The following is a 25,085-nucleotide window of genomic DNA, read 5'->3' as shown; positions in this document are numbered from 1 at the left end:
TGAAATAACAATTTTGTGGTAAAATTTTATTTTTTTATTTTCATGGCTCAACGTTATAAAATTCTGTGACACACCTGGGGGTTCAGGGTACTCACCAAACATCTAGATAAATTCCTTGAGGGGCCTAGATTCCAAAATGGGGTCACTTGTGCGGGGTTTCTGCTGTTTAGGTACCTTAGGGGACCTCCAAATGCGACATGGTGCCCGCAATCTTTTTCAGCCAAATTTCCTTTCCAAAATTCAAATATTGCTCCTTTCGTTCCAAGCCCTCCCATTTGTCCAAACAAAGGTTTCAGACCACATGTGAGGTACCACCGCGCTCATAAAAAAGTGGTTAACAAACCTTGAGGTCAAATATTTGGAATTACCTCTTGAAAAAGTGAGAAAATTGATGCTAAAGCAACATTTTTGAGAAAATTATTAAAATTTTCAATATGACAACGTAACGTTAACAAAATCTGTGAAGTACCTGTGGATCTAAAATGCTCACTATACCCCTAGATAGAAGCCTTGAGGGGTCTAGTTTCCAAAATGGCGTCACTTGTGAGGGGTTTCTTCTGTTTAGGTACCTTAGCGGACCTGTAAATGCAACATGGTGCCCGCAATCTATTTCAGCCAAATTTGCTTTCCAAAATTCAAATATTGCTCCTTCTGTTCCGAGCCCTCCCATTTGTCCAAACAGAGATTTCTGATCACATGTGGGGTATCGGCGCGCTCATAAGAAAGTGGGGAACAAGTTTTGTGGTCCATTTTGTTGTGTTATTTCTTTTAAAAGTGAATAAATTTGGGTTAGAGCAACATTTTTAGGTAAAATTTAATTTTTGCTTTTTTTCATTCCACATTGCTTTTGTTCATGTGAAGCACCTGAAGGGTTAATAAACTTCTTGAATGTGGTTTTGAGTACTTTGGGGGGGTGCAGTTTTTAGAATGGTGTCACTTTTGGGTATTTTCTGTCATCTAGGCCTAATGAAGTCACTTCAAATGTGATGTGGTCCCTAAAAAAATGGTTTTGTAAATTTTGATGTAAAAATGAGAAATCGCTGATAAACTTTGAACTCTTCTAACTTCCTAACAAAAAAAAATTTTGTTTCCAAAATTGTGCTGATGTAAAGTAGACATGTGGGAAATGTTATTTATTAACTATTTTGTGTCACAGAAATCTCTGGTTTAATGGTATAAAAATTCAAAAGTTGAAAATTGCTAAATTTTCAAAATTTTTGCCAAAATTCAATTTTTTTCATAAATAAACGCAAAAAATATTGTCCTAAATTTGGTACTAACATGAAGTCCAATATGTGACGAAAAAACAGTCTCAAAATCACCAGGATCCGTTGAAGCGTTCCAGAGTTATAACCTCATGAAGTGACACTGGTCAGAAGTGCATAATTTGGTCTGGTCATTAAGGTGAAAATTAGCTCCGTCACTAAGGGGTTAAAGATATATTTTTTATGCATTCTAGTTTGCAAATTCTAAACTATATATTTGTGGCTTCATCTACCTAATATAATATATTTTTACTCATGGATGCAATCAGCATTTTCATACAGTAGAAGTTCATCTATCTGTGATATTATCTGTTATATGTTCAGAAACAAATATAAAGACAATATATTTTAAACTCAAATACATGAATATTCTATTATTTCTAAAATATTTCTTATTTTCCGGATGGTGTCCAGTACAAATATGTTGGGTTTTTCTCTTTTGTTTGTTCTTTTAAGGAAGTTTGTATTCACTAATAGTGTTGTGCAAACCGGGAATAAAGTTCGTTTTCTTTTCCAGTGCTGGCTATTGAGCTTCTTGCAGCCTGCCAGGGGATTGAATTTCTACGCCCTCTTAAAACCACAACTCCATTGGAGAAAGTCTATGACCTTGTTCGTTCTGTTGTCAGGTAAAAACAAACAGTATTTCACAGTCTAATGTTTTGAAGGCCTGCATGTTGTAGTGGTTAATAATCAATAATTGTCCCTATTTGTCATCCTGTAGGCCATGGATGAAGGATCGTTTCATGGCCCCAGACATTGAGGCAGTTCACAGATTACTCGTTGACCAAAAGGCAAGACATTTTTTAAAATATTTATTTTGTGGAATTAAAATGATTAATAAATGGTAAAAAGAATTAGTTTAGGAGGACACTTTCTTCAATAGCTCCCACTCTTCCCAGATCTAGTAGGATGGTCCTTAATTGGGGCAGATGTCCCACTGTCCTGGAAGCTCAGGGAGGTTTCGGCAACTTCTATTTACTGATGAGTTTATTGCTCAGTAGTTCCTCCTCCACATGAGGGGCCGATGTCTATTGAATTAACGTATTCTATTCAAATGATTTTTATTAGTTTTTGTAGTTAACAAATCTTGAAATCATGCGTTAGAAAATTTAAGGACATATAGATAGTAATATCAAGGTTAATATAATTCACATATTTTGACCCCCCCTAGTTTGTTAGTGTTGATACAGCAAGCAGTTTATTTTGTTGGTCAAATCAATTGCTTATGAGTTAACTTTTTGTAACAAATAACTAAATAACAAATAAAATTAACAACTTCCTGATATGAATTCCGTAGACAGTCCAGCAAATTTGTGAGATCAAAAACAGATATTTCTAGTGAGTTTTAGATCAAGGAGATATCAAAGAGTAGAACTTCAAGCCTGGAGTTATTAGTGAGATTGTATTTCTCGGATATGGTTAGTGTTTCCTTAACGTCAGTTGGGCTATATAGTCTGTCGGTGATTGGGCTCTAGCCATGGGTCCCATTTGGTGAGGTACTTGGTTTGAGTATTATTTTTTATGGCATAGTAGTACTCTAAAGTTTTATGTACAGTTAGTTTCTCCTTAGCATCTTGAATATTAGGAGCTTTCTCACTTTTCCATTTGGATGAAATGAGATTAGTGGAAACTAATAGAATATGTATTACTATGGTCCTAAAATGTTTAGGTATCGCTTCAATGTTTGAGAGAAGATATAATTTTGGAGTTAGTTACATCTAGCTGTGTAATGGACCTTATAGATGACTGAATGTCTCTCCAGAATTTCTTAATTTTGGACACGACCAAACTATGTGAGTTATGTTACCTGAATTTCCACAGTTCCTCCAGCATTTGTTTGAGGTATCTGGGTTAATTAAATGCAATTTATGGGACGTGTAAAGCTTGCTTTACATGCTACAATATATCTTACAATGTGTCGGCGGGGTCACGTCGTAAGTGACGCACATCCGGCATCGTAAGTTACATTGCAGTGTGTGACAGGTACGTGCGATAGCGATTGAACATTAAAACGTTCATCGCATACACATCGTACCTTTCTCTAGAATTGCACGTCAGATTGTTCATCATACCCGGGGTAGCACACATCGCAGTGTGTGACACCCCGGGAACGATGAACAGATCTTACCTACGTCCTGCGGCTCCCGGCCCACAATGCGGAAGGAAGGAGGTGGGCGGGATGTTTACGTCCCGCTCAGCTCCGCCCCTCCGCTTCTATTGGCCGGCTGCCGCGTGACGTCGATGTGATGCCGAACGTCCCTCCCACTCCAGGAAGTGGACGTTCGCCGCCCACATCGAGGTCGTATGGAAGGTAAGTACGTGTGACGGGGTTAATCGTTTGTGCGGCACGTTCAACAAACTGAACGTGCCACACATACGATGGGGGCGTTGCAAATCGCATACAATATTGTATGCGAAATTGCAACGTGTAAAGCAGGCTTAAAACCAGCGGGTTATTATCTTATAATTGGTTTCTATAAAAGCAACGCAAGGTATATTTTTGTAGACTGTGGCCAATGACTTTTGAAATCTTCCTTCAAATTGATTTTCTGGGATTTTAAACTAGTTTTCCACTTTTCCAAGTGTTTTAAGTTAAGGAGATTTGTGTCTTCGTTATAAATTTGGTAGATATATTTGTTTCTCGAATTAACCTATTCTAACACCCAGTTTCTTATATGACAGTCGGCAGCTGTAGCAATGAGTGACAAATTGCAATACTGACTATATGAGCATTTTCTTTGCATGACTAGCTATATACTGTCGCTACATCTCTATATACTAGTACATCTCTATGAATCTGTATCTGGAGGTAAAATTAAAGTCACAGATTTTTTATTTCCTATAAAAATACTAAACCTACTGCAATAATGACAATTTTAGTGCATTTTTTTCAAAGAATCCCAAACAGCAAACACAGACATATTTGGTATTTCTGTTATAGTCACAATATAGTGAACAAAATATGCATGGGAAAAAATACTATGCCTGATTTTTTTTCTATTAAACAAATAAATGTTTTTATAAAAATGTAAAGGCTCAGTCACACACTACCTATCCCTAGCTATCCCGAAAACGATGCGACCTGATAGGGATCGCTGGTAAGTTGCTGGGAGGTCGCTGGTGAGAGGTCACACAGTCAGATTTTACCAGCAATGCAGGAACGATACAGGTTGCAGTAGCGACCTGTATAACGATCTCAGCAGTCACTGTGACCCTGTCACACAGTGTCAAACACTGCGATGTGTCCTGCCTAGCAGGACTATAATGAAAAGGGGGGATGCACAGCCTGAGGTGAACAAGGGAGTGCTGCCCTATGTGTGAAAACAAAATGTGCATGCCCTCATCATCTCCCGCCTCGACTACTGCAACCTCCTGCTCTCTGGCCTCCCTTCCAACACTCTTGCACCCCTCCAATCTATCCTAAACTATGTGGCCCGCTTAATCCACCTCTCCCCTCGCTACTCCCCAGCCTCGCCACTCTGCCAATCCCTTCACTGGCTTCCCATCTCCCAACGACTCCAGTTCAAAACATTAACCATGACATACAAAGCCATGCACAACCTGTCTCCTCCCTACATCTGTGACCTAGTCTCCCGGTACCTACCTGCACGCAACCTCAGATCCTCACAAGATCTCCTTCTCTGCTCCTCTCTTATCTCCTCTTCCCACAATGGCGTACAAGATTTCTCCCGTGCATCCCCCATACTCTGGAACGCTCTACCTCAGCACATCAGACTCTCCACTACCGTGGAAAGCTTCAAGAGGAACCTCAAGACCCACCTCTTCCAACAAGCCTACAACCTACAATAGCCCTCAGTCCAGTAGACCACTGCGCAACCAGCTCTGTCCTCACCTATTGTACCATCACCCATTCCCTGTAGACTGTGAGCCCTCGCGGGCAGGGTCCTCTCTCCTCCTATACCAGTCTGTCTTGTACTGTTAATGATTGTTGTACGTATACCCTCTCTCACTTGTAAAGCGCCATGGAATAAATGGCGCTATAATAATAAATAATAATAATAATAAATAATAATGTGTACATTGGAGAAGACATCGCCTTTGAAGAAAATGGCCTGGACCATTCTGCAATGACTAGCGATCTCACAGCAGGGGCCTGATCGCTGGTAGGTGTCACACATAACGAGATCGCTAACGGGATCGCTACTGCGTCACGGAAACCGTGACTCAGCAGCGATCTCGCTAGCGATCTCGTTATGTGTGACGGTACCTTAAATAGCTATATTTTTCTTTTTTCTACTTCTTATCTGAATGTTTTCTGCAGGTGTCTGCACTACATTATACTCAAACAATCTTATCTTCCCATTGTCCAGTGGGAGCTGGGTGTCTAACAATGGCCCCCAGACCTGTCTATTATACAATGGCTAAGGGTACCGTCACACTTTAGCAACGCTCCAGCGATCCCACCAGCGATCTGACCTGGTCAGGATTGCTGGTGCGTAACTACATGGTCGCTGGTGAGCTGTCAATCAGGCAGATCTCACCAGCGACCAGTGACCAGCCCCCAGCCAGCAGCGACGCGTGGAAGCGACGCTGCACTTGGTAACTAAGGTAAATATCGGGTAACCAAGGGCTTGGTTACCCGATATTTACCTTTGTTACTAGCGCACACCGCTTACCGCTGGCTCCCTGCACTCCTAGCCACAGTACACATCGGGTTAATAAGCAAACCGCTGTGCTTATTTACCCGATGTGTAGTCCGGCTACGTGTGCAGGGAGCAGGGAGCTGGCACTGGCAGCCTGAGAGCTGCGGTGCTAGTAACTAATGTAAATATCGGGTAACCAAGAAAGGGCTTCCCTTGGTTACCCGATATTTACCTTAGTTACAGCTTACCGCAGGCTGCCAGACGCCGGCTGTCACACACAGTGATGTATACTTCACAGCGGGAGAGCAACGTCAGAAAAATGAACCAGAACAGTGTGTAACGAGCAGCGATCTTACAGCAAGGGCTAGATCGCTGCTCAGTGTCACACACAGCGAGATCGCTAATGAGGTCACTGCTGCGTCACAAAAACCGTGACTCAGCAGCGATCTCGATAGCGATCTAGCAATGTGTGAAGCACCCCTATCTTAATAAATTGCTTATCACTGATAAGCTAAGTAGATTCTGTGATGGGACATTGATCCAGGGAACTAGTCTGATTGCAGTATATTGAGTTGGAAAGGAATTTTTTCCCCTAATATGGAGTTCACTGTCTGCCGCATGTTTTTTTTTTTTTCACCTTCCTCTTGATCAACATGTTAAGTTAGGGTACCGTCACACTTTAGCGACGCTCCAGTGATCCCACCAGTAATCTGACCTGGTCAGGATCGCTGGTGCGTCGCTACATGGTCGCTGGTGAGCCGTCAATCAGGCAGATCTCACCAGCGACCAGCCAGCAGCGACGCGTGGAAGCGATACTGTGCTTGGTAACTAAGGTAAATATCGGGTAACCAAGCGCTTGGTTACCCGATATTTACTTTGGTTACCAGCGCACACGGCTTAGTGCTGGCTCCCTGCACTCCTAGCCAGAGTACACATCGGGTTAATAAGCAAACAGCTTTGATTATTTACCCGATGTGTACTCCGGCTACGTGTGCAGGGAGCAGGGAGCCGGCACTGGCAGCCTGAGAGCGGCGGACGCTAGTAACCAAGGTAAATATCGAGTAACCAAGCAAAGCACTTCGCTTGGTTACCCGATATTTACCTTGGTTACAGCTTACCGCAGGCTGCCAGAAGCCGACTCCTTGCTCCCTGCACATTCAGATCGATGATCTCTCACTGTCAAACACAACGATGTGTGCTTCACAACGGGAGAGCAACGTCCAAAAAATGAATCAGAGCAGTGTGTAACGAGCAGCAATTTCACAGCAGGGGCCAGATCGCTGCTCAGTGTCACACACAGCGAGATCGTTAATGAGGTCACTGGTGCGTCACAAAAACCGTGACTCAGCAGCGATCTCGCTAGTGATCTCGCAATGTGAGAAGTACCCCTCAGGTTGTGTGCTGAACTTGATGAATGCAAGTCTACCTTCAACCTTATTCATTATGAAACTGAGTATACCAAAGCATGTTGCAGTATGTATATATAAACTGTGGGATAACAGAGCACACCAGACCATAGGGTGATATCTTTATAAAAAGACATATTAGATCCAGGCAATATGCTCACTTGATTAAGTTATGTACCGTGTTTATCCAAAAATAAGACACTGTCTTATATTTTTTTTGCCTCCCAAAAAAAGCACTAGGGCTTATTTTTGGAGGAGGTCTTATTCTTGGAGAAACACAGTTGGGGGGTAAGTTTACCCCCAAAAAAGCAGACCCCCCCCACTTCCCAGGAGACTCATACTCACCAGACCCGGATGTCAGCATGGCTCCCAGGTCCTCCTGTGATCTTCGGTGGTTGCTGCACACAGTCCTCCCCTGCTGCTGGCTGACACGCTGACACACATAGCCCGACCACAAACACGCACAGCAGATTACACACACACACACACACACAGCAGATCCCAGACACACACAGCAAATCACATACACAGCAGATCCCAGACACACACAGCAAATCACACACACATCAGATCACAGACACACACAGCAAATCACACACACAGCAGATCCCAGACACACACAGCAAATCACACACACAGCAGATCCCAGACACACACAGCAAATCACACACACAGCAAATCACACACACAGCATATCCCAGACACACACAGCAAATCACACACACAGCAGATCCCAGACACACACAGCAAATCACACACACAGCAGATCCCAGACACACACAGCAAATCACACACAGCAGATCCCAGACACACAGCAAATTACACACACAGCAGATCCCAGACACACACAGCAAATCACACACACAGCAAATCACACACACACAGCAGATCCCAGACACACAGAGCAAATCACACACACCGCAGATCCCAGACACACACAGCAAATCACACACACAGCAGATCCCAGACACACACAGCAAATCACATACACAGCAGATCCCAGACACACACAGCAAATCACACACACACAGCAGATCCCAGACACACACAGCAAATCACACACACACAGCAGATCCCAGACACACACAGCAAATCACACACACACAGCAGATCCCAGACACACACAGCAAATCACACACACAGCAGATCGCAGACACACACAGCAAATCACACACACAGCAGATCGCAGACACACACAGTAAATCACACACACAGCAAATCAAACACACAGTAGATCCCAGACACACACAGCAAATCACATACACAGCAGATCCCAGACACACACAGCAAATCAAACACACAGCAAATCACACACACAGCCGACCGCAGACACACACAGCTGACCGCAGACTCACACAGCTGACCGCAGACTCACACAGCTGACCGCAGACTCACACAGCTGACCGCAGAGACACACACAGCCGACCGCAGAGACACACACAGCCGACCACAGACACACACAGCCGATTGCAGACACACACAGCCGATTGCAGACACACACAACCGATTGCAGACACACACACCCGATTGCAGACACACACACACAGCAGATCGCAGACACACACACACAGCAGATCGCAGACACACACAGCAGATCGCAGACACACACAGCCGATCGCAGACACACACGGCAGATCGCAGACACACACGGCAGATCGCAGACACACACGGCAGATCACACACACAGCCGACCGCAGACACACACAGCCGACCGCAGACACACACAGCAAATCACACACACAGCCGACCGCAGACACACATAGCCGATCGCACACACACAGCCGACCGCAGACACACACAGCTGACCGCAGACACACACAGCCGACTGCAGACACACACAGCCGATTGCAGACACACACAGCTGACCGCAGACACACACAGCTGACCGCAGACACACACAGCCGATTGCAGACACACACAGCAAATCACACACACAGCCGATCGCAGACACACATAGCCGATCGCAGACACACATAGCCGATCGCAGACACACATAGCCGACCGCAGACACACAGAGCCGACCGCAGACACACACAGCCGACCGCAGACACACACAGCCGACCGCAGACACACACAGCCGACCGCAGACACACACAGCCGACCGCAGACACACACAGCCGACCGCAGACACACACAGCAAATCACACACACAGCCGATCGCAGACACACATAGCCGATCGCAGACACACATAGCCGATCGCAGACACACACAGCCGACCGCAGACACACACAGCCGACCGCAGACACACACAGCCGACCGCAGACACACACAGCAAATCACACACACAGCCGATCGCAGACACACACAGCCGACCGCAGACACACACAGCCGACCGCAGACACACACAGCCGACCGCAGACACACATAGCCGATTGCAGACACACACAGCCGACCGCAGACACACACAGCCGACCGCAGACACACACAGCCGACCGCAGACACACACAGCCGACCGCAGACACACACAGCCGATCGCAGACACACACAGCCGATCGCAGACACACACAGCCGATCGCAGACACACAGCCGATCGCAGACACACACAGCAAATCACACACACAGCCGATCGCAGACACACATAGCCGACCGCAGACACACACAGCCGACCGCAGACACACACAGCCGACCGCAGACACACATAGCCGATTGCAGACACACACAGCCGACCGCAGACACACACAGCCGACCGCAGACACACACAGCCGATTGCAGACACACACAGCCGATTGCAGACACACACAGCAAATCACACACACAGCCGATCGCAGACACACACAGCCGACCGCAGACACACACAGCCGACCGCAGACACACACAGCCGACCGCAGACACACACAGCCGATTGCAGACACACACAGCAAATCACACACACAGCCGATCGCAGACACACATAGCCGATCGCAGACACACATAGCCGATCGCAGACACACATAGCTTGGTTACCCGATATTTACCTTGGTTACAGCTTACCGCAGGCTGCCAGAAGCCGACTCCTTGCTCCCTGCACATTCAGATCGTTGCTCTCTCACTGTCAAACACAGCGATGTGTGCTTCACAACGGGAGAGCAACGTCCAAAAAATGAATCAGAGCAGTGTGTAACGAGCAGCAATTTCACAGCAGGGGCCAGATCGCTGCTCAGTGTCACACACAGCGAGATCGTTAATGAGGTCACTGGTGCGTCACAAAAACCGTGACTCAGCAGCGATCTCGCTAGTGATCTCGCAATGTGAGAAGTACCCCTTAGGTTGTGTGCTGAACTTGATGAATGCAAGTCTACCTTCAACCTTATTCATTATGAAACTGAGTATACCAAAGCATGTTGCAGCATGTAGATATAAACTGTGGGAAAACAGAGCACACCAGACCATAGGGTGATATCTTTATAAAAAGACATATTAGATCCAGGCAATATGCTCACTTGATTAAGTTATGTACCGTGTTTATGACTCGCCCACCCCAGGGCTCTGGGACACCTGGTGCCGGGCCGGACTAGTCCGGTGGTAGTCAGTGGTGGCTGGGCCCGGCTCCGTGGCACTGGTGGGTGTCAGTAGAATATGTGGCTAGGTGACTTGGGGTGAATAAAGTTTGTGTTCGTGACGCCACCTGTGGTATGCGGCTATTAAGCTGCCGCTGTTGTGTGTGGCCTCCGGGGTGATGATATGGCAGCAATGGTGGTACTGCTCCCCACAGGTGGAGCGGTGTCCCGGGGCACAGTTGGTGCTTGTGAGTGTCTATGCAGATGAAATAACAGAGGCAACTCCAAGGGTGCAGTTTCAAGTTCTTTACTCACAATTCTTGTCACAGTCCTGCAGGAACCCTTGGACTGCTGGGACCACTGTCAGGGACCTCCGCCGTTTCTGGGTGATTCTTGGAGTAAAAGCCGGTACCCTTCTCTTAAGTGTCTATGTCTTCAGCTGTCTTCCTAAGCTTTGCCTTTGTAGGATGAACCTGGCTTGGCCGCCACAACAGCCTCCAGGCTGGGGAGTCACCTGTCGGCTGATTATCCCTTTTCTAGAGGTGCTGCTGTGGGCTATGGCCCGGGGAGTTTACAACTTTCCCTGGGCCTCGGTTTTTACTGTTTGGAGATGATTTTGCACTCCTCCGGTTTCTAGGGACCGTCCCCTGTTGCAGCTTGATCCCTCCACCGATGTTCCTGTGGAACAGGCCACCGCAGCTCTACAGCTACCCGTGGCCCTGGGATCCCTTCTGTTCTCTGCTTGGTGTCACCTGGACCCTCTGAGTCCCAGGATCTTCACCAGGAAGCGTCTCTTTCTTCTTTTCAGCTCCTGACTGACTTGGAGCTCTTTCCTTTCACTTCTCCTCCTTGCCTGCCTCCGGCAGGCCTCCTCCTCCTTCCCCACTCTCTCTCTTTCTGACTAAATTAGACCTTCCTTTCTTTGACTGCTCTCTGATGGCTCCTCCCACCTCCCCAGTTGCTCTGTTCTACCCTATAGGAGCAGGGATGGGTCTTACGGCCCCTTCCAGCATGCAGCATGGAAGGGTAACTGCCACAATCCCTGGTCCCAGTGTGTTCCTAGCAATGGGTGTAGTGTAGATTTACCAGGGGACCGGTGTTCACTCCTTTCCTCACCCAGAATGGGGCATCACACCGCTGGATGGGGTGCAATGACCTGTGGCAACGGAAGCCTCAGGGGCGCCACATTTATCCAAAAATAAGACACTGTCTTATATTTTTTTTGCCTCCCAAAAAAGCACTAGGGCTTATTTTTGGAGGAGGTCTTATTCTTGGAGAAACACAGTTGGGGGGTAAGTTTACCCCCAAAAAAGCAGACCCCCCCACTTCCCAGGAGACTCATACTCACCAGACCCGGATGTCAGCATGGCTCCCAGGTCCTCCTGTGATCTTCGGTGGTTGCTGCACGCCGTCCTCCCCTGCTGCTGGCTGACACACATAGCCCGACCACAGACACGCACAGCAGATCACACACACACACAGCAAATCACATACACAGCAGATCCCAGACACACACAGCAAATCACACACACAGCAGATCCCAGACACACACAGCAAATCACACACAGATCCCAGACACACACAGCAAATCACACACAGTAGATCCCAGACACACACAGCAAATCACACACACAGCATATCCCAGACACACACAGCAAATCACACACACAGCCGATCGCAGACACACATAGCCGATCGCAGACACACATAGCCAATCGCAGACACACATAGCCGATCGCAGACACACATAGCCGATCGCAGACACACATAGCCGATCGCAGACACACTCAGCCGATCGCAGACACACTCAGCCGATCGCAGACACACTCAGCCGATCGCAGACACACTCAGCCGATCGCAGACACACTCAGCCGATCGCAGACACACTCAGCCGACCGCAGACACACTCAGCCGACCGCAGACACACTCAGCCGACCGCAGACACACTCAGCCGATCGCAGACACACTCAGCCGACCGCAGACACACTCAGCCGACCGCAGACACTCAGCCGACCGCAGACACACTCAGCCGACCGCAGACACACACAGCCGACCGCAGACACACACAGCCGACCGCAGACACACACAGCCGACCGCAGACACACACAGCCGACCGCAGACACACACAGCCGACCGCAGACACACACAGCCGACCGCAGACACACACAGCCGATTGCAGACACACACAGCCGATTGCAGACACACACAGCAAATCACACACACAGCCGATCAGAGACACACATAGCCGATCGCAGACACACATAGCCGATTGCAGACACACACAGCAAATCACACACACAGCCGATCAGAGACACACATAGCCGATCGCAGACACACAGCAAATCACACACACAGCCGATCGCAGACACACACAGCCGACCGCAGACACACACAGCCGATTGCAGACACACACAGCAAATCACACACACAGCCGATCAGAGACACACATAGCCGATCGCAGACACACATAGCCGATTGCAGACACACACAGCAAATCACACACACAGCCGATCAGAGACACACATAGCCGATCGCAGACACACATAGCCGATCGCAGACACACACAGCCGATTGCAGACACACACAGCCGACCGCAGACACACACAGCCGACCGCAGACACACACAGCCGATTGCAGACACACACAGCCGATTGCAGACACACAGCAAATCACACACACAGCCAATCGCAGACACACATAGCCGATCGCAGACACACATAGCCGACCGCAGACACACACAGCCGACCGCAGACACACACAGCCGACCGCAGACACACACAGCCGACCGCAGACACACACAGCCGACCGCAGACACACACAGCCGATTGCAGACACACACAGCAAATCACACACACAGCCGATCGCAGACACACATAGCCGATCGCAGACACACATAGCCGATCGCAGACACACACAGCCGACCGCAGACACACACAGCCGACCGCAGACACACACAGCCGATTGCAGACACACACAGCCGATTGCAGACACACAGCAAATCACACACACAGCCGATCAGAGACACACATAGCCGATCGCAGACACACATAGCCGATCGCAGACACACATAGCCGATCGCAGACACACATAGCCGATCGGAGACACACACAGCCGACCGCAGACACACACAGCCGACCGCAGACACACACAGCCGACCGCAGACACACACAGCCGATTGCAGACACACACAGCCGATTGCAGACACACAGCAAATCACACACACAGCCGATCGCAGACACACATAGCCGATCGCAGACACACATAGTCGATCGCAGACACACATAGCCGATCGCAGACACACAGCCGATTGCAGACACACACAGCCGACCGCAGACACACACAGCCGACCGCAGACACACACAGCCGACCGCAGACACACACAGCCGACCGCAGACACACACAGCCGACCGCAGACACACACAGTCGATTGCAGACACACACAGCCGACCGCAGACACACACAGCCGATTGCAGACACACACAGCCGACCGCAGACACACAGCCGATTGCAGACACACAGCCGATTGCAGACACACACAGCAAATCACACACACAGCCGATCGCAGACACACACAGCCGACCGCAGACACACACAGCCGACCGCAGACACACACAGCCGACCGCAGACACACACAGCCGACCGCAGACACACACAGCCGACCGTAGACACACACAGCCGACCGCAGACACACACAGCCGACCGCAGACACACACAGCCGACCGCAGACACACACAGCCGACCGCAGACACACACAGCCGACCGCAGACACACACAGCCGATTGCAGACACACACAGCCGATTGCAGACACACACAGCAAATCACACACACAGCCGATCGCAGACACACATAGCCGATCGCAGACACACATAGCCGATCGCAGACACACACACACACAGCCGATTGCACACACACGCACACATCACATCCAGCGCTTCCAGCTGCAGGGAATGATGAGAGCAAGTAACGTGTCCGACCGCATGTACTGCGTTCCACCACACTGCCTCTCAGGATTCTGCCAGTGAGAAGAGATCGGTATCGCTGGATGTGGTGAGTATGTATGCGATCCGATGTGTGTGCGATCCGATGTTTGTGTGTGCGATCTGATTATGTGTGCAATCCGATGTTTGTGTGTGAGACCAGATGTTTGTGTGGGAGATCTGACTGTGTGTGTGTGAGATCTGATGTGTGCGGGTGTGCGATAGCTACAGGTCCTGCCACTCAGCATCGGGTGAGTGATTGCACGGTGCCGCTGTCTATAATGAAGTGTCATTACTGAACCGCGACTAGGGCTTATTTTCGGGGGAGGGCTTATATTTAAGCCTTGCTCCAAAAATGCTGAAAATCCCTGCTAGGGCTTATTTTTGGGGGAGGGCTTATTTTTGGAAAAACACGGTAGGCAAACCTCCAGTGAAAGCTCAATTGTTGCTGCTGCTGGTCAAAGGGAGAAGAAAAGGTCATGAACAATAAGTAGGTGGGTGAGAGATATATACGCAAGGCGAGTATGGACAAATTCAGTTATTTAAAATGATGAATGAGTGGAGAAATCAGAAGAAAAAACTGAGAAATAAAGGAAAAATAACAAAATAATAGAAGTGGAGCTAGAACACTGTTGTACTGTGTTTCCCCGAAAATAAGACAGGGTTTTATATTATTTTTTTGGTCCTAAAGATGTCTTATGTTCTTTCAGAAACAAACATTTATATTTATTCTTGAACCAAAAAAAATCAACATTTATTCAAACATAATCATATTATCACATTCTGGAATGTCAACATAACTCTCCAAAACCTGAATTCCATCATCAATTTTTTGAGATCCTATTACCTTTTTCCATATACGACAATCTACATTAACCAGTATTCATGAACAAAAATCAAAAATGTGTGCAGGCAGCTATCAAGAAACATGTAATAAGACCTATTAAAAAAATGATATAGAGGTATGAATAAATTATAAAAGCATATCTTTATTATTTGTATCAAATGTCACAAAATGTTAAAAATGAATGACGTACTCCTCTTGTTTGTAACCTTTTGTGATATTTTATACAAGTGATAAAGATATACTTTTATAATTTATTCATATATATATGTATATATGTATATATATATATATATATATATATATATATTATATATGTCTTGCCTCTCTAAAGCACCTCTGCTGGCTAAAGTTTTGTTATAATCAATGTAAAAAAGTAGATAGAGTAGACCTTCATCAAGGAAAACAGATACCCCCTAAACAGAAAGACACCCCCCTCCCAAAAGAGTCATACTCACCAGACCACATTAGACCCAAAACAATTATAGTTGGCAAGTGCTGACAGTGGATGGGCTCTCACACACAGATCTGCGTCACTCCTGTCAAAGGCGCGTTATCATGTCCCTTACCATTCCACCTGTTTTCCACTACAGTCAAGTGTAGTGGTTGGCTCCCACTGGTGACCGGAAGCAGCCACAACGCTCAAGTATGAAGTGATGTCAGCGGTACTACCCAACCTGTGTGTGAGAGTCTGGCTTTTCCATGTATGGCGGGAGCTGCCTGGACGATTTTTTACTAAACTGTAAATAGGACGTTTCTGGGGGAGTAGGGAAAATTTTTCAAGCATACACCCCAAATCCTGAAAAATCATGCTACGGAATATTTTTGAGGTAGGTCTTATTTTCAGGTAAACAGGGTAGGAATGAAGGAGAGGAAAAACTAGAAAAAAGAAAATTGGAATAATCTGGTAGAGACACAGTGTAAATGGGAAAATGTAAGTTAGATAAGGCAGAAAACTGCGAAGGCAGAGCAGAAGAGGGTGGAGAAGTGAAGGATAAGGAACAGTGGTAAAGCATTGTATCCGATGTGTAATGTGAAGGAAGGGACAGGTGCATGAGCTCTGCAGTTGGCAGATTCAATACAGAAGGAAAGAGAAAAGCAACATAAAAAGGAAAAAGTAATATATATATATATATATATAAAAAAAAATCTATATCAGGAAAAAAGGAGGAAAGCCAGCACTGCCTGAAAATGACATGCAACAAATAATAAGTGTAAATTCACAACATCATTCCATCTGTACTATACTACAAAATGAAATTTAATTGATCAATTTTTTTGAGGCACCCCTGCCACGTCAAGGCAAATCTCAATAGAGGGTTCCTTACTCTATAATTTATATTTTCATTGTGCCATACGGCCTCCTAATTGCATTAAAAGCAGAACCATATTGAGGCAACACATATACCTGTAACATTTCAGAACCGCTTCCATGTTACAAAGAGAGGCAACTGCGAATAAAGGCAGCCCAGGCACAGCATGGTGATGCACGTACCTGTGGGCATGTTAACATGCTAAGAGGGTGGACTAGCCGGGAGAAGTAGCGCCCTTACGACTAGTCCCTGCGCTCATTAGCATAAGATAAAAGATATTTAGAAATACTTTTTCTAAAGAGCTCTTTATCTATGCTACTAGATACAGGGACAATTAGGCAGGGATTAGCTATATGCACCCAGAACTGCTCATGGTTCTGGGTGCATATTTCCCCTTACAGGTTCCCTTTATACATGTAGCTGATTGGCGGTCTTTAATGGCACTGGGTGGTTCATGTAAACAGACCTTTAAAAGAATATGTCAGAAGAATAGACCATCCAAAGTCGTGTATTTGGGCATGTAGAACATAGAAAACAGAATACGGAATAAAATGACACATTGCTATCTACAATCCAATGTCTTATTTCAGAAGACAAAACATTTTCTTAATAAATAAATAAACTTTTAAAATCTATGGGCTGGACACAGATCTCCCTGAGAATTTGCCAACACAGCTTGAGATTTGTAATACCTGACAGTTTGCTCTCCTGATCTTACTGCAGAGCTGTGTGTAATTATTACTAACATAGTACAGTAGTCTTTCAAACACAACTGCAGTTGTAGCTCTGCTTTCTTAGTGCTGTCAGCTCATCCTCCTCCCCCCCCACACTGGCTGTCTATGAGATGGAATCTGAAGTGTTAGGGGTACTTTGCACGTTGCGACATCGCTAGCATCGGCTAGCGATGCCGAGCGCGATAGTACCCGCCCCTGTCGCACATGAGATATCTGGTGATCGCTGCCGTAGCGAACATTATCGCTACGGCAGCTTCACACGCACATATCTGCTCGGCGACGTCGTTGTGACTGCCGAACTATCACTCCTTCAAGGGGGAGTTGCGTTCGGCGTCACAGCGACGTCACTAATCGGCCGGCCAATAGAAGCGGAGGGGCGGAGATGAGCGGGACATAACATCTCGCCCACCTTCTCCCTTCCGCATTGCCGTCGGGACGCAGATAAGGAGATGTTTGTCGCTCCTGCGGGTTTACACACAGCGATGTGTGGAGCTGCAGGAGCGACAAACAACATCGTACCTGCGGTCGACCCGACATTATGAAAATGTCAGACGCTACACAGATCACCGATTTTCGACGCTTTTGCGATCATTTATCGGTGCATCTAGGATTTACACGTTGCGATATCGTTACCGGCGCCAGATGTGCGTCACCAACGACGTGACCCCAACGATATTCCGGATGCGATGTCGCAGTGTATAAAGTACCCCTAAGTTGTAATCAGGCACAGCTCTGTAGTAGAGCTGATACTGTTAAGGTCCAGTCACACTAAGCAACTTACCACCGATCCCAACAACGATAGGGATCGCTGGTAAGTTGCTAGGAGGTTGCTGGTGAGATGTCACACTGCGACGCTCCAGCGATCCCACCAGCAACCTGCCCTGGCAGGGATCGCTGGAGCGTGGCTACACGAGTTGCTGGTGAGCTCACCAGCAACCAGTGACCAGCCACACGTGCAGAGAGCAGGGAGCAGCGCACACTGAGCGCTGGCTCCTTGCTCTCCTAGTTACAGCACACATCGGGTTAATTACCCGATGTGTGCTGCAGCTAAATGTGCACAGAGCAGGGAGCAGCGCACACTGCTTAGCGCTGGCTCCTTGCTCTTCTAGTTACAGCACACATCGGGTTAATTACCCGATATTTGCTGCAGCTAAATGTGCACAGAGCAGGGAGCAGCGCACACTGCTTAGCGCTGGCTCCCTGCTTTCCTAGCTACAGCACACATCGGGTTAATTAACCCGATGTGTCCTGCAGCTACATGTGCACAGAGCAGGAGCCGGCACTGACAGTGATAGCGTCTGAGGCTGGTAACAAAGGTAAATATCGGGTAACCAAGGACAGGGCTTCTTGGTTACCCGATGTTTACATTGGTTACCAGCCTCCGCAGAAGCCGGCTCCTGCTGCCTGCACATTTAGTTGTTGCTGTCTCGCTGTCACACACAGCGATCTGTGCTTCACAGCGGGACAGCAACAACTAAAAAATGGCCCAGGACATTCAGCAACAACCAACGACCTCACAGCAGGGGCCAGGTTGTTGCTGGATGTCACACACAGCAACATCGCTAGCAACGTCACAAAAGTTGTTCGTTAGCAGCGATGTTGCTAGCGATGTTGCTTAGTGTGACGGGGCCTTTATGTGAGAGGAGCTAGAGCTGCAGATGTATTTTTAATGACACAACGCTCAGCTCTGTTGTAATAATCACACACCTCTCTGCAGTGAGATCAGGAGAGCAGAATGTCAGTCATTACATGTCTCACACTGGTAACACCCCCTTTAATGTAAAATAAGCTCTTCAGGTAGATTCTCAGGGACATCTGTTTCTGACTCATAGACCTTTAAGGGGTCATCTTGTCTATCATGACAAGTATAGAGTGACTGCATACTTGTGAATCCTCACATTGCATACACTATGTGCTGTGAGCATTCTCCGGTGTTAGAACTGAGAATGGCAGTCATATTTCCAGCAAGTACGTGATATCCATACTCCTGGCCAGAATCCTATTAGATGGGTGCGGCCTCGATCAAAGCAAAGTATATTGAGTGTGGTCTCCACACTCTCGCCCAGCTAGTCATACATGCAGCCATGTGACCCCCGTTCACGGCTCTGACACCAGATTTGTTCCATGTGAGAATTCCCAAGTTTGCAGTCACATAGAGTGACTGCAAACATGTCATTTTACACTAGACAACCCCTTTAACAGATCATTTACATTTTATGAGCTATGCAAATATCTCTGGATATCAGATCATGGATATCACTGGAACATTTTAGTCCACTGTCTATGACCTATATGCCCATACAGACATGTAAAGCAGGTTAACCCATCTGACAGATAGTGATGACCTGGAAAATATGCCCCATCATAAAATCTCATCTTCGATAAGGATAGTAATTTATATTATCTAATACATTATTGGTGATTATGTCTACATTAATTGTACACTCTTTTTCCTTTTATCTTTATTGTAAAATGTGTCTTGTTCTTCCATGTGGAACATATTTAGCACATTAAGCCAAAAACTGTTTTGAGAATCTGAGTGAATGATTAATGTGGTCAACACACTTTAGATGGAATCAAACCTAGCATGTAAAATGTGGTCAAAGGTTCACAAACTAGATAAGTACATATTTATTTAACCAAGAGGTGTTGGAGCCACGACACCAGCCTCAGCATTTGCTTATCTTTCCTCATTGACCCATGCTAAAATGTAAGGCTGGGAAAACATCATATGGCTTTAGAAAGGACACCTAATACTAAAATATATAGATTACACTCACATATAATACTTGTGTAGTGTGTGATCTACATATAGAGTCATGAAAAAACTACTATACCTTCTTTGAAGTCATGGTTTTTGAGTTAGGGGATAATAAAAAATCAGGTCCTAACGGTACCGTTACACTTAGCGACACTCCAGCGATCCCACCAGCGATCTGACCTGGCAGGGATCGCTGGAGCGTCGCTACATGGTCGCTGGTGAGCTGTCAAACAGGCAGATCTCCACAGCGATCAGAGATCAGCCACCAGCAAATCGTGTAACGACGCTGTGCTTCATAACCATGGTACACATCGGGTTACTAAGCAAAGCTCTTTGCTTATAGTTACCCGATGTGTACCTTGGCTACGTGTGCAGGAAGCAGGGAGCTGGCTTCTAGAAGCTGCGGACGCTGGTAACAAAGGTAAATATCGGGTAACCAAGCAAAGCGCTTTGCTTGGTTACCTGATGTGTACCTTGGTTACCAGCATCCGCAGAAGCCGGCTCTTTGCTCCCTGCACATTCAGATCGTTGCTCTCTCGCTGTCACACACAGCGATGTGTGCTTCACAGTGGGAGAGCAATGACCAAAAAATGGTCCAGGACATTCAGCAACGACCGGCGGCCTCACAGCAGGGGCCAGGTCGTTGCTGGATATCACACACAGCAACATCGCTAGCAAGATCGCTGTTACGTCACAAAAACATGTGACTCAGCAGCGATGTCGCTAGCGGTGTCGCTTAGTGAGACGTGGCCTTTAGGTGTTAAAATTAGGCAAGTACAATCTCAGATGAACAATATATGACAAATTACACTTTCATAATTTCATAAAAAATAGGCTATAAGGCAGAAGCAGTGTATGAAAAAACTAAGTACACCCAATGAACCACTAGCTCATAGAACCACATTCACATCAATAATGTGAAGTAATCGTTTTCTGCATGACTATCAGTCTCTCACATCTTTCTGGAGGAATTTTAGACGACTCTTCTTAAATTCATTGACGTTTGTGGGCATTCAGATATTCACAGCTCTCTCTTAAGGTCCCACCATGGCGTTTCTATTGGGTGAGGCAGGGGCAGACATATCATTGGTGCAACCTGTGCAGCCGCACAGGGGACCAAGTGGTAAGATGGGCAATTTCTACCTCTAAAGTAGGTGAAATAGGGCATATTGATGGCTATTAGACTGAAAAGTGGCCCTTTTATGTCTTTGTCCACCAGTGGGGAGAGGTCTGCACTTTGACCATGCCATTTTCACACCTTGCTGCTTTTATTTTTTCACCTTTTGTTACGTAGATTTTATGGGGTGCTTGACATCATTGTTCTGTTGTATGATGCCATTTTGGCCATGCTTTAGCTTTTGGATAGATAGCCCTACATTTGACTCCAGTATCCCTATTTGTATTCAGAGGAGTTCATGGTTGACTTAATGACTTCAGGGTACCCTGCTCCTGTTACTGCAAAACAAGCCCAAATTATCACCTTCCCCCACCATGCTTGACAGACCAGCAAACTGCCTAAACATCTGCTTTTATGGAAAAAGTCACACTTGCTAATGAACAATTTATCAAGGGCATTTGATTAACAGCATCTGGCAGTTACTTACTCTTTCTGCTTTCATGGACATTAAGAGTATTTAATGTTTTCAACACTTCTGTACTATAGATTAGTTTTAAATAATGATTCTAATTTGTCATGATTTGTTGTAGTTACCTAAATTTAAGACCTTCGATGGACCCCAATATGTAAAACCATAAAATTCAACTTTTTTCATCCCAATAAAAAATTGGGATAAAAAACAAATGTCATTGATTCTAAAAACGCACAATATGTCAGCTTTCTCTTGAATGTGAGAATCTATATAATGTCATAATACACAGTTGTAAAACAGATTGCTTTTGGTGTCTTTAGATTTCTGAGAAATATTTATATGGATATCATTTATATATATTTTTTTACATGATAGCTATTCTGTTAGATCTTTATTTTCATTCTCTCAAAAGCTGAGCTTCACTTTACATAATAAAAATAATTTAGCTTTGTTTCTGTACTAAAAAATAATGTTTTATTTGTTTTTTAATTGTTTTCTTTTGCAGGTTTGGCTTGTGGCGGTACCATACATTGAGAAATACAGAATGGAGCACATTCCCGAATCCAGACCCGTTTCACCTACTGCTTTCTCTGTGGATTCAATGTCCGTGAGCAGCTCTTCCGTGACTGACCAGCAAGACAATCCTTGTGATCATGAGCACATTGAACCTTAGGGCTGCCTTAATTTTAATAAAAGAAATGCCATGGGTAGTTTTGTAGTGAAGCACCAGCAGCCAACCGGAGGTGTTGGTAAAACAATTGTAACATAGATAAAAGGTCTTAACATCTTATCTCCATGTACTGTACTATAAGCAAGTGGTGTAATCATGTATTTTGTTATGATATTAAATATTGATTGGAACCAAACTTGAGAATAATGATGTAGTATGTGATGAAAATGGTTACTAATGTCTCGGCTGAATAACCTTTTAACCTTTACATCAAATCTTTTACTAAGCATCCGTAGGAAATACGCATATTAAGACTGCTCCCTCTATGTCTGACATTTTTATGGGACCCTACTCTACTTCTATACGCCTCAATTTTCAATTGTAGCATGATAAAGTATTATGGATGTAATCTTCCCTAGAAACATTGCTTGGAGAGAAAAATTTCTCTAAGGCCTCGTTCAGACATCCGTGTTGCATCCAAATCTTTTTCATGATAGAACATGTAAACAATATACCGTATTTTTTGAACTTTAAGACGCACTTTTTCCCTCAAATGTTGGGGGAAAGTGGGAGGTGCGTCTTATAGTCTGAATGTAGGGCTGAAGGGAATGAGGGTGCTGCGGTGGAGCGGGTCATCGGGGCACGAGCAGGCTGCAGCAGCGCCTGCCGTGATCACGTGGGCCCGCTCATTACATATGAACGCCCAACCTCCCTCCAATCTCTCAGCGCTAAAGCCGGCGCTGACAGGTGGGCGGGGAATGCGCACTTACTAAACAGCCGGCCGTGATCACCCCTGGCAACTACAGCATGGAGTGATCATGTGCGGCTGTATTCACTGCCCCCCACGCATCATCATCAGCGCGGGGGTGCAGTGAATCAGTACACTCACCGTTCCCCTGCAGCATCGCGATCTCCTCCTGTCTGCCGGTCGCGCTGTGTGGAGACTAGCGGTGCGCACATCGCTGTGCGCACGTGTCCACGCGCAGCCGCCGCCGACACAGACAGGAGGACATCGCGATGCTGCAGGGATTGTGGCCGGCTCCACAGAGTGCTGCCGGCACAGACAGAGGAGGAGCCACGCTGCGTGGAGCGAGGAAAGGTGAATATAAATGTTTTTCTTTTTTTTTCTCTGTGTGCCACAGGATGATGGCGTATATAGCAGGATGATGGCGTATATAGCAGGATGGGAGCACATACCAGGATGGGGGTATATAGCAGTATGCAGCCATATGCCAGGATGGGGTATATAGCAGGACAGGATGCGGCCATATGCCAGGATGAGGTATATAGCAGCATGGGAGCACATACCAGGATGTTAGTATATAGAAAGACGGAGCTATACCAGGATGAGTGAGATTATATATATATATATATATATATATATATATATATATATATATATATATATATACATATATATATATATATAAATAAAGGCAGGAGGATCATTACCAGGATGGGGTACCTTAGTAGAGAATTTGGGGCATTACCCCCATGATAGTGTCAGCAGCAGATCCTCACCCCATAACAGTGTTATGACCACATTTTTTGCTTAAAATTTTATTTTCCTATCTTCCTTCTCTAAAACCAGGGTGTGTCTTATGGTTCGGTGCGTCTTCTAGTCCGAAAAATACGGTAATCTATGATGCGATTCACATGTCCATGCTTTTTTACAGACTGTGTCTGCACAAAACTCATGGAGAAATGTCCATTCTTTTCCAGTATTACATATTCAAAAGGCCAATATATAAGCAGGGCCGGCCTTAGCCTGAATGGCGCCCTGTGCAAAACTGCCCTTTAGTGCCCCCCCCTCTACTGATTTTGTACCCAGTTTCCAGGAAACAAACGAGGACCAGAGGCAATTTTTTTATATCCTAAGAAAATTGATTTCTTCAAATGTACAATAAAGTCCTCCGGATTTGTGCTGGAGAATCTGATTCTCAATACACATTAATTCCACCACATCTCGTACATGCTGTGTGCCTGGATATTACATTATGGATGGTACATATGGATCCTCCCCAATGGGGTGCACATGTATCTGCAGAATGAGGTGCTGCTGCTCTTTGTGGAGAGATGGTATAAATTCATATACACTTAGAGGGGCGCAGGTTGTGGTCCCATTGGTGGGATCAACATCTACTATACAAATCCTGAGGATAAATGTACCAGATGAGGGCACACAAGGCACCATGGAGCCAGCGGCCGATGCTGTGTGTACGCCGGACCAAAAAGTCCAAAATACAGATGTTAAAGGGGAATGTACGAAATTAGAAAAAAATCTCTGCTTTCTACATAATAAAGAGTCTTCAGGTTATATGTGTCGCTGCCTCTCAGCTCCAATGACCTGAACAAACTGAGGTGCAACACCACATACACACCATAAGGACGGGGGGCGTTGTGTATGTGTCGCTGCCTCTCAGCTCCACTACCCTGAGCAGACT

The 25,085-nt window shown here is 46.2% G+C and overlaps 1 protein-coding gene across 1 annotated transcript in view; it reads left to right on the top strand.

Moving 5' to 3' along the window:
- HAL (histidine ammonia-lyase) overlaps positions 1–22,782 on the top strand; it is a 107,400-nt gene extending 84,618 nt beyond the window's left edge. Inside the window, exons 18-20 of the mRNA XM_075342449.1 lie at positions 1,783–1,891; positions 1,987–2,056; positions 22,477–22,782. Of these exons, the coding sequence (XP_075198564.1) occupies positions 1,783–1,891; positions 1,987–2,056; positions 22,477–22,644 (347 nt within the window). The 3' untranslated portion in view covers positions 22,645–22,782. The remainder of the gene's footprint in view (positions 1–1,782; positions 1,892–1,986; positions 2,057–22,476) is intronic.
- Positions 22,783–25,085: the final 2,303 nt, after the last annotated feature.

This window comes from Anomaloglossus baeobatrachus, chromosome 4, assembly GCF_048569485.1.
Source record: "Anomaloglossus baeobatrachus isolate aAnoBae1 chromosome 4, aAnoBae1.hap1, whole genome shotgun sequence".
Classification (NCBI taxonomy): domain Eukaryota; kingdom Metazoa; phylum Chordata; class Amphibia; order Anura; family Aromobatidae; genus Anomaloglossus; species Anomaloglossus baeobatrachus.
This window is presented reverse-complemented; position numbering and strand designations above follow the sequence as displayed.